The 18,908-nt window shown below is 41.7% G+C and overlaps 2 protein-coding genes across 4 annotated transcripts; one reads left to right on the forward strand and one right to left on the reverse strand.

Moving 5' to 3' along the window:
* On the forward strand, nt 1-2,600 carry LOC110534358. The gene is made up of 2 exons (XM_021619165.2): nt 1-146; nt 1,612-2,600. The coding sequence occupies exon 2, from the start codon at nt 1,617-1,619 to the stop codon at nt 2,544-2,546; it is 930 nt and encodes a 309-aa protein (XP_021474840.1). The 5' UTR covers nt 1-146; nt 1,612-1,616; the 3' UTR covers nt 2,547-2,600.
* Nucleotides 2,601-3,500: 900 nt separating this feature from the next.
* LOC110534357 (ribosomal protein S6 kinase beta-2) lies at nt 3,501-18,556 on the reverse strand. Of its 3 annotated transcripts, none has more exons than XM_021619164.2 (16): nt 18,348-18,556; nt 17,448-17,502; nt 17,113-17,150; nt 13,701-13,815; nt 13,480-13,548; nt 13,182-13,329; nt 12,964-13,021; nt 12,672-12,772; nt 12,439-12,529; nt 10,709-10,799; nt 10,444-10,551; nt 10,126-10,188; nt 9,787-9,864; nt 8,884-8,991; nt 8,240-8,352; nt 3,501-5,514 (listed from the first exon to the last, which is right to left on the reverse strand). In XM_021619164.2, exons 2-16 carry the CDS (start codon nt 17,499-17,501, stop codon nt 5,331-5,333), a joined length of 1,419 nt encoding a protein of 472 aa, XP_021474839.2. In that variant the 5' UTR covers nt 17,502; nt 18,348-18,556; the 3' UTR covers nt 3,501-5,330. The 3 variants fall into 3 exon arrangements, with proteins under 3 accessions (XP_021474839.2, XP_021474838.2, XP_036789348.1); XM_021619163.2 differs by having other exon boundaries at nt 18,491-18,546; XM_036933453.1 differs by lacking the exon at nt 18,348-18,556 and adding an exon at nt 18,280-18,309.
* Nucleotides 18,557-18,908: the final 352 nt, after the last annotated feature.

Consider the following 18,908-nt stretch of genomic DNA (forward strand, 5'->3'; position numbering starts at 1 on the left):
GTTCTGTTCTTTTTTCTCTCTCTCTCTCTAACTGATTTTTGTACACATCTGCAAAGAGCCCCCGCTCTTTCAATCTTTTCTCTCCGTCTCATTCATTCAGTTGTGTTTCCCTGTCAACTTCAGAACCGATCGATCACAGTGATCAGGTGAGTTGAACACTTTGATTTCATGTCATGTTTATTTGTTTGATAAGCCTTTGTTTTCTTTGTCAGGTTTGATGCTTTCTGCTCACTCTGACCATCTTTCTCTGGGCCTTTGTCGTTGATCCTTTCCTCCAATCTCTCCATCCTCTCCTTTTCTCTGTTGTCCATTTCTACATCTCCTCCCGATGTCCACACCTTTCGCCCCCAACCCCTCTCGACCCCACCACTTCAAAAACATAAAATTAAAAAAAAAAAAACTTTATTTAACATGGGGAAGTCAGTTCAGAACAAATTCTCATTTACAATGACAGCCTACCGGGAACAGTGGGTTAACTGCCTTGTTCAGGGGCAGAACAAATTTTTACCTAACAGCTTGGGGATTTGATCCAGCAACCTTTCCACTAGGCTATCTGAACATGACAGTGTTTGAGGTGGCACATTATGTGACCACACTTGATTTCTTCTTTTCTCATCCTGTATTCCACTTCCTATTTAAGCAGGACTTAATATTTCCATTGATGTTCTTGATTTCCGTTTTTTCACGGTTGAGAATTGACCAAGCTAATTTAGCATCGTTTTGGTTGTGTTCAAGAAGGATTTAGACTCCTGAGGATGGACATAGTCATTCTAATCCAATCCAACTTTGTTTTATCAGTTGGAAACATGCACAGACACAATCAGTTGTCCGTTTTAGAAATTCATGTTGGTTTGAGTGTTGGATTCTAATAGTTCTCTGTGGGCTGGGCCTGGTTACCACAAAAAAGCTCAGCAATTGAAGCACCACAGAGATTATACTGACAGAACAGATGAGGTTATATGGTCTATAGTTCTGCTTTATTACTTGAATTGAATGAAAGAGAGTAAATTGGCCATACAGTGGTTATTGACCTCTTCTGTGTGCCGTTGTTCAGGAATGTAGAGAAGGTTAAAGGCTTTGCAGTGATCTAAATCTTCGGTTACTTAGTGTTTCTGCTTTCTTAAGGGAAAATTCAGCCATCTTGAATCTGCGATAGTAATGTGAATGTTTAGACTGGGCGTTCTCTCTCTTTTTCCTCTCATGGACCTTCTTCTGCTAGTTGCATGCGTTGTCAAATGGTGGTTCAGTTTGCAAAACGAGGGAGGATGCAGGACAGGTGGCTCAGCCGCAAAAGCAGCCTTTAGTTCCTGTTAACAACAGCTTCTGGAGCACACCGCCATTTCCTGTGCATGCGTGCGTGTGCATGCTATCACACCTTTGTGTTTCCGATGCATGAAATAAATCTTAACATAAATATTAAGTCCCTTTTATTGTACACTTAAAACAGCAAATACGTTGTAACCTACATTGGTGTTCTGTTTCTTGTTCTCATTCTCCACCTCATATGAGTCATTTAGGCCTGTGTTACATTTCTTCCTATCACCCACCATGTTAGGCTGACATCACCTTATCTTCCATTTCTCTCTGTCTCTCTCGCTCTCTCTCTCTCAGTCACAATGAAGGCCAATATCACCCTGGCGCTGAGCATGCTCTCTCTGGTCCTCTTGATCTTCGTCCATGAAGCCACGCCTGCCTCTAATGGAACTTTGAACGAGAACACACAAACTGAAAAGACGAGCGCGAGAGGTGGACCTTTAAATGATACCAGGAACTCCACTGACCAATCCACACCTGAGAAGCATGACAGAGGAATGCATGGTAATCATTCTGGCATGACAATAGCCCCCCCGAATGGTACACCCACATCCACAGAGAGTCAGACATCTGCAACATCAGGAAACACAACCCAGCAGACTGAAAAGACCACATCCCCCCCACTCACTAAACAGACAATCTCTACGTCTCTTCCCAAGACCTCCCCCAGCACCTCAACCACTCCATCCCATAATAAACCCTCACCTGCTCCGTTAAATACAGGGTACATCGTGGTCCTGGTCCTGGTCATCATTCTTCTCCTAGCAATTACCGTGCTGTGCTTCTACAAGTGGAACAGCCGCCACTCAGGCCAGGATGGCTCCGCCCCTCGGCTGTTATTGGGCGTCAGGGAGCGCATGAGGGGCAGGGTTAGAAGCCTGGAGGATTGGCTGGGGCTCAGCCTCTGGCCCGGGAAGAGAGTGGTGGAGGGGGACGAGGAGGAGGGAGAGGGGGGGAAGAGTGGAGATGGAGAGGCTGCTGCAGGAGCGAGAGGGGGACAGGATGAAGGAGATTCCTCAGACGACTACTCCAGTTTAGACGGGATTGACCTCAGCGAGAGAGCCAAGAACCTAGAGGATGATGAGAAAAAGGAGGCGTTGAAGAGTGGGAGCGAGGGAGGCCAGTATAACATGAAAGGAGAGAGGACTGATGGAAGGAAGGAGGGTGGTGAAGAAGAGCGAACAGGGGAAAACTCTGGTGAGGGAGATACTTGCGACCTCACAGCACTGTAAGGAAAGAGGGAGGAAGGGGTTAAGAGTGGGATAAAATAAAATGGTTGAAGATGTTAATTTTGTGACTCAATTCACTCTTCCTATGGAGTATATTTTTCATTTAAGCGTGTCAATGTTAATTTCAGCCAAATATAGTTTTTTGGTAATCCCTGTTACATTTGTGTTTTAATAAACGGACTAATAGATTCCTGCTTCTAATTTATATTACACACATTTGCACAACTCCCTATTTCTGCTAAAATAAGTTGATGTTGAAAAAAAGTGTTCACGTATATTTGTTTGATTTACAACTGCACCTACATTTATTTTTTTAAACAGATATTGAGATTTGTCACTTCAAAGTAAAAGATGTCCTGGACTAAATTATTCTGAATTATAATGAATTTGGTTGGAGGTAGGTGAGTGTGTGTAATGTCTCTCACCTGTGGTAAGTTGCAGTTGCCTACTGGGTAAAAATATCCATTCAATCAGTTTAGTAAAGAGAACAAGAGAACATTCTGCTGCATTAACCTCCATTGAAAAAGTGCAAGGGCACCAAAATACAGTATAGAAAACATTAACACCTGATCTTTCCATGACAGACTGACCAGGTGAAAGTTATGAACACATTGATGTCACTTGTTAAATCCACATCAAATCATTGTAGATGAAGGGAGACAGAAATAAAAAGTCATTTTTTTCACCTCAACATTAAGGCGTTCCTAACATTTTAGTATACCCAGTGTATTTGGCCGCAACCGTATATGTGCAAGAGAAAGTTTTCAGCGATTGTTTAATCACTAAATGTGTTAGAATTATTCAATTATTAGGACTGACCCACAGGTCAACAGCACACAGTTAGGGAACTATATCCTACATTACCTCTGGACTATGGAGGCTGTTGTTCAATTCCTGTGACAGGCAGATGGACTGACCAGACAGACATTGCATTAAACCAAAATTAATACCACAGAGTCCAGACATTCAATATGTCTTTATTCTTCAGGATTCTGCAACCCTATCTTCCTCACAACCACATTAGCCAGAGAAAATAAAATCAAACATTCCACTTTGATCCAGAACATGTCATCAGTCCATTAAATAATACTATATTGAAATGAAATATACATTTGTCAATATTATTTCCATCCCCAGACCCAAATATATGACACAGAGGTCTTGTGTCTTCCAAAACTAGTCCTCACAACAGTAACACAGGATGGTTGATGAAAGAGCCATGGATGAACAGAGTTCACCAAGAATGTGAACGGGTGCCATGTTGGCACCAGACCTGGGTTCAAAATCAAATAGTATCCATTTTCTTTGATCATTTGACTGGAGCGCCAGATAGGCAGAGTTACGACTTTTGGGACTATTCCATTGGTCCCATTTCGCCAGACGAGCTCAATCAAGCGGATAGAAAACAAATACTATTTGAACCCAGGTCTGCCCACATATACAACGGTTTGCTCGAACTATGGTTCTGCATGACATGAGTAAAGTAAATGGTAGGAGTGCATGTTCAAAATAAAAGGCTAATTCAACATCGCTTCAGACACATGGGACTCATACATATGAGCCGGATTGCTTCACAGCTGTAATACGAGCTCATGTATAAATGCAGTCCGTTCCCATAAACCAAAAAACACTATATATTTTAAAGACCATCTTAAAGCCGAGTGTCTATTTTACACAGTGTTTTTGGAAATGTGCGTCATTCAATACTTTCATTCTTGCATTATGACCATGATCACTAGCCTAAAACGACCCATTTAGAGGTCGACTTTGGGAACGAAATACTGTCCAACTGCCTTATTTTCAACTTCCAAACAGAAAATGAGCTGTGCCTTTGGTGGTTCATTGATGTGTTTTTCTGGTCATGCGTGCCGCGCCGCGACCAACGTTGCTAGTTCGTTAGCTACGCTAGCCAATGTAGCTAGCCAGGAACTCCTCCAGTACACGTGGACGTCATTTCACATGATTTGTTTTTGGCCAGAAACTGTAAAGCTCAGGAAGAAATGCCACTTCTGTAGTGAAATCTCTTATTCAACAAATTGTTTTGTTTTTTAAAGCATTAAATAACCTGGTAAGACAGTGCATTGATCAGTTATACAGTTTTAAAGCTGTTATTTCTGCCCAAAGTCGACCTTTAACATTTTGATAAACAGCAATGTCAAATGCTTTGGCAGTAGTTGGTGTTCTCTTTGCTTATGTGGCAAGTTGAGAAACATTCAAGTGAAGTGGCTGAATCCCAAACTGATAACTCAACCCGTTCCCTAAACTCTTGTTGACTTCCCTTAGTGGGTCTGTGACAACTGGACATGTAAAAGCAGGTGGAGGTGGGCACCAGCCCAGCACTACCACATCTGATTCTACTAGACTAATCATCAAGACTTGAATCAGGTGTGTTAGTGCTTGGCTGGAACAAAGACCTACACACCCTGTAGCTCTTCAACATGACCACTAAGCTCACCCCCATTCAGACCTCAAAGGAATGAGTCAACGAGGGTATAAGGGGAAGGGAGCGAGTGCACAGTATGGGGTTTGGGACCCAGCTGTGAGAAACACAGGGCCTCCTGAGGACGGCCGCGTTCCAGACAGACTAGCAGTCGTCTGCCAGATGTCACAACGCCTGGATAGGTGTTAAACATATCCGCTAACCACATCTTATGATATAGCAACCAGCGCCCAACTGTCGATGACGTGGCAATCAGCCATTGGTGGATGCGCGCGGCACGACTGCAAAGTAGTCGGCCTGGAACGCGGCCAAAAGCTCGGACTCCTCCTGACTCCGCCTACTCCAGTTCATCTCCGGTTACCCTTCTGCTTCTTGTTCCGGCCCGGCGTGCGGATTGGCTGCGTGGCGCCGTTGTCGGTGGGCAGGGCGGTTGGCGGGAGATGGAACGAGGTCTGGGAGAGAAGGTCCGACTCGCTCTCTCCTCCCCCTGAGGACTTGGTGAACGACCCGGGGAGAGAGAACTTGAGAGGACTGAGGAGAGACATTAGATAAGGGAAATACATATCAATCTGTGGGTGGGGTTGAGAGAGATGTATGTATGTATGTATATATATAAATACTTTAAAATAAAAAGGTGGCATTCTGTACTGTCATCTCATATGAAACATTTGATCTCAAATCTAAAAATGCTGGAGTATAAAGCCAAATGAAAAGATTTAGCTTCACTGTCCAAATAAATACTTAGGGTAGTGTGTATGCATGAACATGCACGTGGTGTGTGTATGTATATATATGTGTGTATGTATATATATATATATAAAAATAAAATAAATATGGAACGAGGTCTGGGAGAGAAGGTCCGACTATCTATCTATCTATCTATCTATCTATCTATATATATAAAATATGGAACGAGGTCTGGGAGAGGAGGTCCGACTATATATATATATAATATGGAACGAGGTTTGGGAGAGAAGGTTCGACTATCTATCTATCTATATATATATATATATATATATATATATATATATATATATATATATATATATATATATATATATATATATATATATATATATATATATATATATATATATATAATATGGAACGAGGTCTGGGAGAGAAGGTCCGACTATCTATATATATAATATGGAACGAGGTCTGGGAGAGAAGGTCCGACTATCTATATATATAATATGGAACGAGGTCTGGGAGAGGAGGTCCGACTATCTATATATATATATATATATATATATATAATATGGAACGAGGTCTGGGAGAGGAGGTCCGACTATCTATATATATAATATGGAACGAGGTCTGGGAGAGAAGGTCCGACTATCTATATATATAATATGGAACGAGGTCTGGGAGAGAAGGTCCGACTATCTATATATATAATATGGAACGAGGTCTGGGAGAGGAGGTCCGACTATCTATATATATATAATATGGAACGAGGTCTGGGAGAGGAGGTCCGACTATCTATATATATAATATGGAACGAGGTCTGGGAGAGAAGGTCCGACTATCTATATATATAATATGGAACGAGGTCTGGGAGAGAAGGTCCGACTATCTATATATATATAATATGGAACGAGGTCTGGGAGAGGAGGTCCGACTATCTATATATATATATATATAATATGGAACGAGGTCTGGGAGAGTAGGTCCGACTATCTATATATATATAATATGGAACGAGGTCTGGGAGAGGAGGTCCGACTATCTCTATATATGATATGGAACGAGGTCTGGGAGAGTAGGTCCGACTATCTATATATATATAATATGGAACGAGGTCTGGGAGAGTAGGTCCGACTATCTATATACTCCAGCATTTTTAGATTTGAGATCAAATGTTTCATAAGAGGCGACAGTACAGAATGCCACCTTTTATTTTAAAGTATTTTCATACATATGTTTTACCGTTAAGAAATTAAAGCACTTTGTGGATCTCGTCTCCCTCTTTTGAAGGTCTCATATGTATTTGGACAAATTCACTTAGTGTTTTAAAGTAGTCAAAAGTGTAGTATTTGGTCCCATAATGCTAGCACACATGATTACATTATGTGTGTTACTCTAAAAACCTGTTGGAGGCAAATTGTAGTTTGGTTTCTTTTCAGATTATTTTGTGCCTTACAGAAATAAATTGTAAATAACTGTCATTTGAGGCACTTTTATTGTAAACAAGAATATGTTTCTGAAAACATCTATATTAATATGTACACCATCAAGATTATGGATAATCACATATTATGACTGAGAAAGTTAGGCTTAAATATCCCCCCCCCCAAAAAAAGTGTTAACCTCTCACCATTACCAATAAACAGGGGAGGTTATCATGTTATGGGGATACAGTGCCTTCAGAAAGTATTCACACACCCCTACAGCCCGAATTGAAAATGTATTATATTGAGATTGTGTCACTGGCCTACAGACAATACCCCATAATGTCAAAGTGGAATTCTTTTGACATTTTTTTTTATTAATTGAAAATGAAAAAAAGGCACTCAAGTAAAACTTCAAGAAATGTTGCAAAGAAATTAACTTTATGTCCTGAATTCAAAGCGTTATGTTTGGGGCTAATCCAACACAACACATGACTGAGTACCACTCTCCATATTGTCAAGCATGGTGGTGGCTGCCTCATGTTATGGGTATGCTTGTCATCGGCAAGGACTAGGGAGTTCAGGGGGATAAAAAAAAAAAAATCCTAGATGAAAACCAGGTTCAGTTTGATTTTCAGACTGGGAGACAAATTCACTTTTTCAACAGGACAATTACCTAAAACACAAGGACAAATATTACACTGGAGTTGCTTACCAAGATGACATTGAATGTTCCCAAGTGCAAGACTGGAAAATGGCTGTCATTGAAGAATTTAAATAATAATTTATTTCAGGCTGCAATAACAAAATGTGGAATAAGTCCTTCTGAAGGCACTGTATGATCTTTGTGCTAGAGATATGGGACCAAACACTAAAATGTTGACTACTTTAACACACTAAGTGAATGTGTCCAAATACTTATGACACATTCAAATGGGGAGACTAAACGGTAAAACAGATATGTGAAAATACCCTCAAATTTAAAAAAAAAAGGTGAATTTCTGTACTGCCTCCTCATATGAAACGTTTGATCTCAAATCCAAAATGCTGGAGTAGAGCCAAATTAACATATTTAGCTTCAGTCAAAACAAATCCGAAGGTGAGTGTATGTCCGTGCATACGTGTGTGTGTGTGTGTGTCACCTGATGGGGGTGCGTGGACTGCTGTTGTGTCTGCGCACGGGACGTGTCCGAGGCTCAAAGGAGAAGCCCTCCTTCAGACTCTCCAACACAGAGGGAGCCACATAGGTAAAACCCTGACAGACAACATCCATTAATTAATTAATTAATTATATAGGGTGACGACTAGTCATTCCAGCAACACTTTCACTACTCTATGTTGGTTTGGGAAAGACCAGAATAAGGGGTGTTTTGTTAAAAGTGAGAACAGGGTCGCATTCAATAATACTCGCAACTGAAACCGTTTTAAAACTAAAACTTTTATTGGACGAGTCCCCATTTGTCAATTTTGTTCTGTTTCGTGCCAAATGAACATGACCCATGTGTGAGGTTGAGAAGAAAGCGTGAACCCATGACAGAGAGAGGTGAAAGGAGGAAAATTACTGAAGGAAAAGATGAAGGGAGCAAAAGGAGAGCGAAGGAGCGGTGAAAAAGGTGGACAAAGGAGGTAATCGTGGTCCCGTGTGGCTCAGTTGGTAGAGCGTGGCGCTTGCAATGCCATGGTTCAAATCCCATCTGGGACCAATACTGAAAATGTATGTTGTTCACTACTGTAAGTTACTCTGGATAAGAGCATCTGTTAAAGGACTAAAATGTAACAGTCTTACAGCGAAGGCGTGTTCGTGCTGGTGGCTGATTGTGGAGTCGTCAGGACTGTCCACCGGAGTCTGCTTGGTGAACCTCGTGTCAAACTGACTCACGTCCTCATCCGACTGCTACAGGGGGTGAAGCGAGAGGGGGGAGAAAAGGGGAAGTGGTTGAATAGAGAGAGAAATGGTGGGAGAAGATACATAAAATGCGGGGGTGAGTACATTTACATGCACACTAATAATTAGATCTTCAACTGATTATGGCAGTAGGCCCGAGCACGGCAATAGTCAGTCATGTGAACCCTTTACTCTGCTTATCTTAATCTGCGTAAGGTCAAAATCAAAGTAAGCATACGCCGTTTAAAACACCTGGTTTTCTGGGCAAATCGTTTGAATTATTAGGACGTGTAAAACAGCTCAATTGGCGTTCCAGCAGCACAAGCCTCTAATGTGCGAGTGAAGGGAGTTCGGATAAAACAAAATGTATGCAATCTTAGAAATTGTTTTCACATAAACTTTATATGTCCCGAACTTAGAATTGAAAAGGCTTCCCAAAAATAACATGGTCGCTGTGGTAGAACGTTTATTTTGATTGACGATTTTCTGCATTCATCAAAAAGTCCCATCAGTCCCATTTCTGATTTCCATGTAAGCCGGATTATTATGGAAAATCGCATGTAAACGTTTTAAACCAACTATTATATTCACCTGACTATCCCCAATAATCATATTATTGTGCGCATGTAACCGTACTCAGAGGGATGGAGAAACTGTACTCGGAGTGGTATGCCACAGTCTCAAACTTTACAGGTGCCTCCTCAATTATTAAAAATGTAAAAAAAGACCCAGCACAGATTTGACATTTTAGCTATCAAATACAAAGGGACTGTTGAGAGAGTGACAGTAGTATCGTGGTCGTACCAGGCATGGCTTGTAGGGCGGCTCACACCTCTTACTCAGCAGGTCGTCCCAGTTGATGTGTCTGAAGAAGGGATGCTTCTGTAAAACCAGCAGAAAAAACACCCCGCAGCACTTAGAATCTATTCCTGTACAACGCAGATACAGGCTCATGAACTATTGGATTTTGTTCAATTTGCTATCAGTATAAGAACTGATCATAAAGCAGGGTTAGGGTACATTTCATTTCAGTCAATTCAAGGAGGTAGACATTTCTGTTCACTTCCTGAATTGACCCCAAGCCTATTACAAAGGTTGATGATGTCAATAGAAAACAAAAATCGGGAGACGTGCGTCTATCACCTGTATGTCTTTACAGTCTGCCGCACTGGAGCCTAGCCTCTGAAGAGGACTCTTCTTCAGCAGCTACACACAGGGACAAAAGAGATGATTATACATTTAACTTGCTTTGGCAACGTAAACATATGTTCCCCTGCCAACGAAGCCCTTTGAAATAAATTGAACAGCGAGATGAAGAAAAACAGATGAGGCGAGAGAGGAGAGAGAACAAGAGAAAAGGCAGTGGGCGAGAGAGAGGAAGTGAGAGAGGAAGTGACCTCAAGACTTAGGTTGAAGAACATTCATCATCCTAACGAGATGGGGAGGTATGGGCGTCTCTACCTTTTTGATCATGTCTCGGGCGTCCAGTGTGAGGTAGGGCGGTAGGTTGAGTTTACACTTCAAGATCTTATCAATGGTCTTCTTCCTGTTCTCAGCAGTGAACGGAGGCTACGGGGACAGGCAGGAAGATCAGAGGTTTGAGTCAAACGTCTTTCAAATGGTATCCGATTGGTTTAGAAAGAAGCATCAAAAGTGTTCCCAATTTTTTTCCCCCCCATCATTCATGCAGGTGCTCTCCCTCCCCCTCTTTTTGTCTGTCTCTCACCGAGCCCGTCATCATGTCATACATCAGGGCACCAAGACTCCACCAGTCCACCGCCCGGTTGTGCCCTGTACGCGTCAGAATCTCTGGAGCCCTGAGAGGAAGAGAGGTGGAGGTCGAGAAAATGTAAGAAAGAGCAAAAGAGTGAGGGGCTAAAGAGAGCAGGGAAGAGACTTAAATAGAAGAGTCATAAGAATTGGCTGTGATTCGATTCTCAACCTTCTCCTATAAGTGTGAACTGTTCACTCCCCTTCCTGGATTGAAAGAGAATCCAATATGCGACAGATTTTATGCGAATATCCTAAAATCCGAATAAATAAAATCTGCACATTTTCCCCACCTTGACTTGGACTTGGTGCGGATAAAAAAGTAAATACAAAATTAAAATCAGTGTGTGATGACGTAGTGCACGCAAAAAGTTATTTTTCGCATAAGTTTTCATGTACGAAACCAAAATCTAAAATTCTGTGTTTCCATAGCATTTTCAACTCTACTGACAATTTAGTCACAAAAACTGTTGCGTTAAATAACAAAATGTGCCTACGCCGGTCATAGCACGTGTGCTCAGATAGGCCTACAGCACAGGTAGGCTAGTCTACATGATGAGATTCTATTATGGATAAGAATATTTTTATTTGTCAAGCATCGATCATCACGTCACCAGAATCAGACTCCATATTTATTGGAAAAGAGCATCAAGATCAATGTGACCTTTCACCCCTCTGTGAAGTTTATCATAAGTCATTTCATCTGTAGCCTAATAAATTGAATGGTTTTCCCCAGTCGAAGTGGGATGACCACACACCATATCATCCTGTGACTCAAGTTTACCTCAATATGATGGTTATTATATCAATATGTGCGCATAAAGGAGTTTCCACCTCCATTTCACGTATAATTCATTTTGCAGACACAAAAAGATGTCGATTCAACAAATTATCTGTCAGCATTACTGACTAGCTACCCCCCTTTCCCCATTTATAAAATGGTACCATCGTAACTGTTTTTAAATGTTTAAATATACGCTATTACTTTACTCGCATAAAAACAGTGGATAAAAACAGTGTAAGGAATATGGTGGAAATGGCACACTTGGCCATGCAGCCCATGGACAAATGTAACGTTTTTAAATCCACGCTTGACTTCAGGAAGGAGGGGAAGAATTGTACTAGAACTAGTTAGTTCAGATAGGTCTTAGTTCACCTATGACTACTACAGCGACCCGTAGTGCAGCCTCAGAGAGCAATAGCATAGATAGAACAATGAGACAGATATTTCACTGGACGCATAAATAGAAAGCATACGCGTGGCGTTTCCACTCACTAGCAAATATGGTAGCACATTTTCTTATCGATGAGACATTGGATCTCAACACAGTTCTGTTCACAAAACTAGAATATGTTATGAACAGAGTGGACAAAGTTTTGTAGACCTTAGCCTTTGCCAAAGTTTAACAAATTGCGTTGTTTAGGAGTACAAAGTTGAATTGAGTCATTGCACACGCACATTTCACAGAGTAGGTGTTCCCTAACGGAAATATGCAGATGCATGCTAGAACGGGCCAATAGGATATCGCTAGCCCGTGCTTGGCTTTGCCCATCTCCTTGCTTGTTCTACCCACTATGACTCATCTGTTCACATTGGAAATGACATCTATCTTGGTGTAGCTATACAAATCTTTGGCGATAGCTTACTCAGAGACGGCATCCTCATCAGCGTGGTGCTAGACTCACATGTACTCTATGGTCCCACAGAAGGTGTGCGTGACCGCGCCGTCGTGAATGGACTCCTTACACAGGCCAAAGTCGGTCAGCTTGATGTGTCCTGGGAGACAGAAACACAATATCTCTGTCAATTCTAAACCATTAACAATAATCCAATCCATAGCAGATCATTTTTTTTTTTTTTTTTAAAGATGCTATTTTAATCTCACTGATATTGATTTCTACTTAACAGACAGACACACCTTGGTGGTTCAGCATGATATTCTCTGGTTTGAGGTCTCGGTAGATGATTCCATTTGAGTGGAGGTGTCCCAAAGCAAGCACGATCTCACCCAGATAAAAACTGTTTGTCAAAGAAGGGAAAAACATTTATTAACACTCCTCTGTACGCATGCGCAACACATACTGTCAAACTATTATCTCATCTTCTCCTCCTCTCTCCTACAAAATGTTCACATGGAAATTCACTGCTGTTTATGGCCTCAGCGTCACACTTTCTCGATGATAATCTGAAGCTAAGCATCTGGCTTTTACCAGGCTGTGTCCTCCATGAAGATTCCTTCCTTCTCCAGCTGCATGAACAGTTCTCCACCTGATAAACGAAAACACGATGAAGGAGATTGAAGTGTCGATAGAAGTTGACGTGCCAGGATTCAGAGATCGACACGGTTGTCCTACCCAGATCCCCTCCCTCCAGAACGAGGTCAAAAGCATACAGCAGATCCCTCTCCCTCCCTTCCCGAATCGCTCACCACTGAGACACTCCAGGATGAGGTAGAGTTTACCCCCGGTCTGGAAGGCATACAGCAGGTCCACGATGAAGGGGTGCCGCACCGTCTCCAGAATCTCCCGCTCTGCACGCGTGTGGGCCGTGTCCTTGGCGTTACACACGATCTTCGCCTGGCAGGGAGAGAAAGCGAGGGATGGGTGGGGTGGAGATAGGAGAAAGTCAGTTGTGTATTTAGAGGTATTACATTTTGCCCTGGTACCGTAGCAATGTTTAGAGCATTCTTTTGGTTGAGAAAAATGATTGAGAGGAATCTTATGTACCTTCTTTAAAACCTTCATTGCGAATATCTTCCCAGTCTGCGCACCCTGCACTTTCCGTACCTGGAAAACCTGCAAGTAAAAAATACAATTGTTAAAATAGGTTAATGACAAACGGGATGAGTTTCTGATCAAGAGCATGGTGTATATCCAAGTACATTGTGAAGCTGAAACTCTTAGAAACGCAAACACGCACTGATTGACGGACACACACACACACACACCTTGCCATAGCCCCCCTTGCCCAGCACACTTAGCAGCTCAAAGCTGTCTGGTCCAATCCTCTCACTGTCTCTGTTGACAACGGCACTGGTCAGCTCTATCTCTTCTGTCTGAACACTACGTGAGAGGGGGATAAGAGAGTTAGGAAGAGGGGAATGAGTGAGGGTGAGTTTAAAGGATTCAGTGAAAGATCGAACCAAATTGTATTAGTCACATGCGCCAAATACAACAGGTGTACGTACACCTTAGAGTAAAATGCTTATTTACGAGCCCCTAACCAACAATGTAGTTTAAAAAAAAAAAAGAGTAAGAATAAGAAATAAAAGTAACAAGTAATTAAAGAACAGCAGTAAAATAAAAATAGTGAGACAACACACAGGGGGTACCGGTACAGAGTCAATGTGCGGTGGCACCGGTTATTTGAGGTAATATGCACATGTTGGCATAATTATTAGTGACTATGCATAGATAATAACAAAGAGTAACAGCAGTGTAAGAGGGGGGTGGGGGGGGGGGGGCAATGCAAATAGTCAGGGTAGCCATTTGATTAACCACCTCTCATGCTCTAACCACCTGCCTCTCATTGCACTCCACGAGGAGCCTGCCTGTTACGCAAATCCAGTAGAAGCCAAGGTAAGTTGCTAGCTAGCATTAAACTTATCTTATAAAAAACAATCAATCAATCATAGTCACGTGGTTGATGATATTACTAGTTTATCTACCGTGACCTGCGTTGCATATAATCGATGCAACGCTGGGGGATGATTTAACAGAAGCGCATTTGCGAAAAAAAGCACAATCGTTGGACGACTGTACCTAACCATAAACACCAATGCCTTTCTTAAAATCAATACACAGAAGTATATATTTTTAAACCTGCATATTTAGCTAAAAGAAATCCAGGTTAGCAGGCAATATTAACCAGGTGAAAATGTGTAATTTCTCTTGCAGAGTCAGGGTATATGCAACAGTTTGGGCAGCCTGGTTCATTGCGAACTCATTTGCCAGAATTGCACATAATTATGACATAACATTGAAGGTTGTGCAATATAACAATAATATTTAGACTTAGGGATGCCACCCGTCAGATAAAATACCGAACGGTTCCGTATTTCACTGAAATAATAAAAGTTTTGTTTTCGAAATTATAGTTTCCGGATTCGACCATATTAATGACCAAAGGCTTTTATTTCGGTGTGCTATTATGTTATAATTAAGTCTATGACTTGATAGAGCAGTCTGACTGAGCGATGGTAGGCAGCAGCAGGCTCGTAAGCATTCATTCAAACAGCACTTTTGTGCATTTTGCCAGCAGCTCTTCGCAAGCACAGCGCTGTTTATGACTTCAAGCCTATCAGCCTCATGGCTGGTGTACCCGATGTGAAATGGCTAGCTAGTTAGCTGGGTGTGCGCTAATAGCGTTTCAAACGTCACTGAGACTTGGAGTAGTTATTCCCCTTGCTCTGCAAGGGCCGTGGCTTTTGTGGAGCGATGGGTAACACTGCTTCGAGTGTGGCTGTTGTCGTTGTGTTCCTGGTTCGAGCCCAGGTAGGGGCGAGGAGAGGGACGGAAGCTATACTGTTACACTGGCAATACTAAAGTGCCTATAAGAACATCCAATAGTCAAAGATATATGATATTCAAATGGTATAGAGAGAAATAGTCCTATAAATACTATATTAACTACAACCTAAAACCTCTTACCTTGGAATATTGAAGTCTCATGTTAAAAGGAACCACCAACTTTCATATGTTCTCATGTTCTGAGCAAGGAACTCAAACGTTAGCTTTTTTACATGGCACTTATTGCACTTTTACTTCTCCAACACTTTGTTTTTTGTATTATTTAAACCAAATTGAACATTTCATTATTTGAGGCTAAATAGATTTTTATTGATGTATTATATTAAGTTAAAATAAGTGTTCATTCAGTATTGTTGTGATTGTCATAATTACAAATTGTGTAAAAAAAAAAAAAGCTGATTAATCGGTATCGGCCTCTTTGGTCCTCCAATAAATCGGTTTCGGCGATGAAAATCATAATCGGTCGACCTCTAATATATACTCCAATTTAGGCACTCCTCTCCAAATCCAAATCTTAAATTCTCTCCATCTTTTATGGTTCGACAGGAAGATGAAGAGATAAGGGAGAAACAATGGTTTATTACCTTAAGGGGATCTGCCCTGACCTCAACCCCCTTGATGCCCAATCCAAAGATCTCCACCCGTATCCCGTCTAGCAATCCGGTGACTGCCTCCCATCCACCCAACACATGCCAAAGCCATCTGGCTCCTACAGATAAACATTAACTTTTGATGTAAAAAACAGTCTCTATCACTACTTAGATACTATACTTCTGAGTATAACACTGTCCCAAGTTTAACCCAGAATCTAACCGTTTGTAAGCAGGAATCAGGAGGATAGAATTATGGTCAGATTTGCCAAAATGAGGGAGAACTTTGTACACGTCTCTGTGTGCGGAGTAAAGGTGGTCCAGAGCCCCCCCCCCCTCTGGTTGCACATTTAACATGCGGATAGAAATTTGTTTAGACGGATTTAAGTTTTCGGCTACTAGGAGCGCCGCCTCTGGGTGAGCGTTTTCCTGTTTGCTTATGGCGGAATAAGCTCATTCAGTGCGGTCAGTGACAGCATCAGTGGTGGTATGTAGACAGCCATGAAAAATACAGATAAACTCTCTAGGTAGATAGTGTGGTCTACAGGTTATCATGAGGTACTCCACCTCAGGTGAGAAAAACCTTAAGACTTCCTTAGATATCATGCATCAGCTACTATTTACAAAAATACATAGTCCGCCGCTGCTGTTCTGTCCTGCCGATACAGCGTATAACCAGCCAGCTGTATGTTGACAATGTCGTTGTTCAGCCACGACTCCGTGAAGCATAAGATATTACAGTTTTGAATGTCCCATTGGTAGTTTAGTCTTCCGCGTAGGTCATCAATTTTATTTTCCAAAGATTGCACATTTGCTAGCAGAATGGAAGGCAGTAGGGGTTTACTCGATCGCCTACGAATTCTCAGAAGGCAGCCCAACCTCTGGACCCTTTTTGTCCACCTTTTCTTCACGCAAATGACAGGGATCTGGGCCTGTTCCCGGGGAAGCAGTATATCATTCACGTCAGGCTCATTAAAGGAAAAAAAGGATTCTGCCACTTCGTGGTGAGTAATCACCGTTCTGGTGCCCGGAAGTTATTTTCCGTCATAAGAGACGTTAGCAGCAACATTACATACAAAATAAGTTAAAAAATAAGTTACAAACCACGCAAAGAAACTAACCAAAAACCACAATTGGTTAGGAAAACATAAAACGTCAGCCTTGTTCTCTGGCGCCATCTTGTCAATATAGTCTCAAGCAAGAATGGTGAACAAGTGACTAAATTCAGAGTTCCACTTACAGGTCTGTCTCTGCTACGGTGAAGTCACAAACATCATCCTACAGAGCACAAGAGGGCCAGAAGAGAGGGGGTCAAAGTTAATTCACTGTAGAGAAGTGAAAGGTCACTGCCAATAGACTGAAGATAGCATTATTTCATATCACAGAACATGCATAAATCTTTGTTTTGGGGAACAACTTTGTAGTTTATATGCTGTTTATTCTGGGCGTTTTCACTACACTGAACACATCCCCGATCTGACACTCTGATAGCAAGTTAGTTAGGTACCCTAATTTACTTCCATAACAACAAAAAGTGTCTTCAAATTCCCAACAAAACAAGTGACAAATCCCCACCTCTGCGTCGCTAAGGTCTTCTGACTCCAGGTCAATATCGAAAACACCAGCCATCCTGCGAAATAAATTAGAGTTATAGCTTAGCTAGGTGTGAAATGTCATTACAAAAACAACGACAGAGTTCGCAATGTGAAACACGCAGTTGTTGTTACTATTCAGCTAGCTAAGCCTGACATGTGCAAATACTAAGCAGCTACACTGTCAAAGCTGGACAAGAAGCTGGCGTTATCTAACGTTAACCTAGATAAGACCGGTTAGCCTGCCTAGATGCTATGGGTGAAGTTAATGCATTAGAGAATATTTCTTACTGGGCCCGCGGGCAGGGAAGGCAATGCTAATGCTAGCTAGCTATAGCTGTTGAGCGGTCAACATGCATAGTTGGAGATAGCCGACTAAACTCAACGATTTACGATGGAGTTGAGCGGTGACTAGTCTGGGGGACAGGAGCTCAACGACGTTATAAAACTAACTCCTGATTTCAGGACTCAAAAGAATAGCCCGCATGGTTGGGTGCTGAAATCAATAGTTATTGATAAAAACGAAATGTATGTGATGTCGGAGCTCCAGTCCGCCCACAGCCACACTAGTCGCCTCCATCTTAAAATCGCAGAATTTAGTTTAATCGGCTAGATTCAAGAGAACCAGTCAGAGAGCTATCCAGCTCATGTGAAAGTTCAGACTGTGTTGGAATGTAGTAAGACATTAGATAACCAAGTTTGTTGCGTCACTTGAGCTAGTTAAATGACTAAATTGACTGTATAAAACATACATACTTATCTAATGATCACATTGGTTTGACAGCTACCGCTAGCTAGTTGCGTTAACTTATCACCTGTGAGTCGTCGTATGCAGTCAACGTTCGTTAGCTAACCTAGCCTAGCATTTCACCTCGGCTCATACCTTCATTCGTCGTGACCACGCAGTCAGCGAGCTTATAAAGAAGCCAGGTTGGCTGATTCCACTTTCCTTGCTGTGTCGCTCGCAACAGTCTCGTTTGATCTAAACTGTCATAAAGAAGAATACGATTAAAAGCTGTCTGTCACCTCGCTCTGGTCCTTGTTGCTGTTCTGATGTTTGTTTCTCTTGGCATGTGTGAATGAACTTTTACCTTTTTAGCTACGTCATCAGTAAAAGTCTTGCGATTGGCAGTTTTTTATTTTTATAGCAGTACATCAGTTTATGGAACTGTTTATTTTATTTTATTATAAACAAAACAGAACAAACAATATACAATGTAAAATCACCAATATAGCAAGAGACGTACATGAAAAAAAAGTTTAGAGAAAAGTGGACATGGGCATTTTGACAAGTGCAGACATGGGTCAGAAAGGCAATTCCCATTGGGGGGAAAACAAATGCATTCCAGCTCTACAGAAGCTGTTCAGGGGTCAGGGACATTGTGGTCTCTCCACCAACTGACTTTATCCCAGTTTCACTATCGAGGTTATGGACATTGTGTAT

The sequence above is a fragment of the Oncorhynchus mykiss genome, chromosome 10 (genome assembly GCF_013265735.2).
Source record: "Oncorhynchus mykiss isolate Arlee chromosome 10, USDA_OmykA_1.1, whole genome shotgun sequence".
Taxonomy (NCBI): domain Eukaryota; kingdom Metazoa; phylum Chordata; class Actinopteri; order Salmoniformes; family Salmonidae; genus Oncorhynchus; species Oncorhynchus mykiss.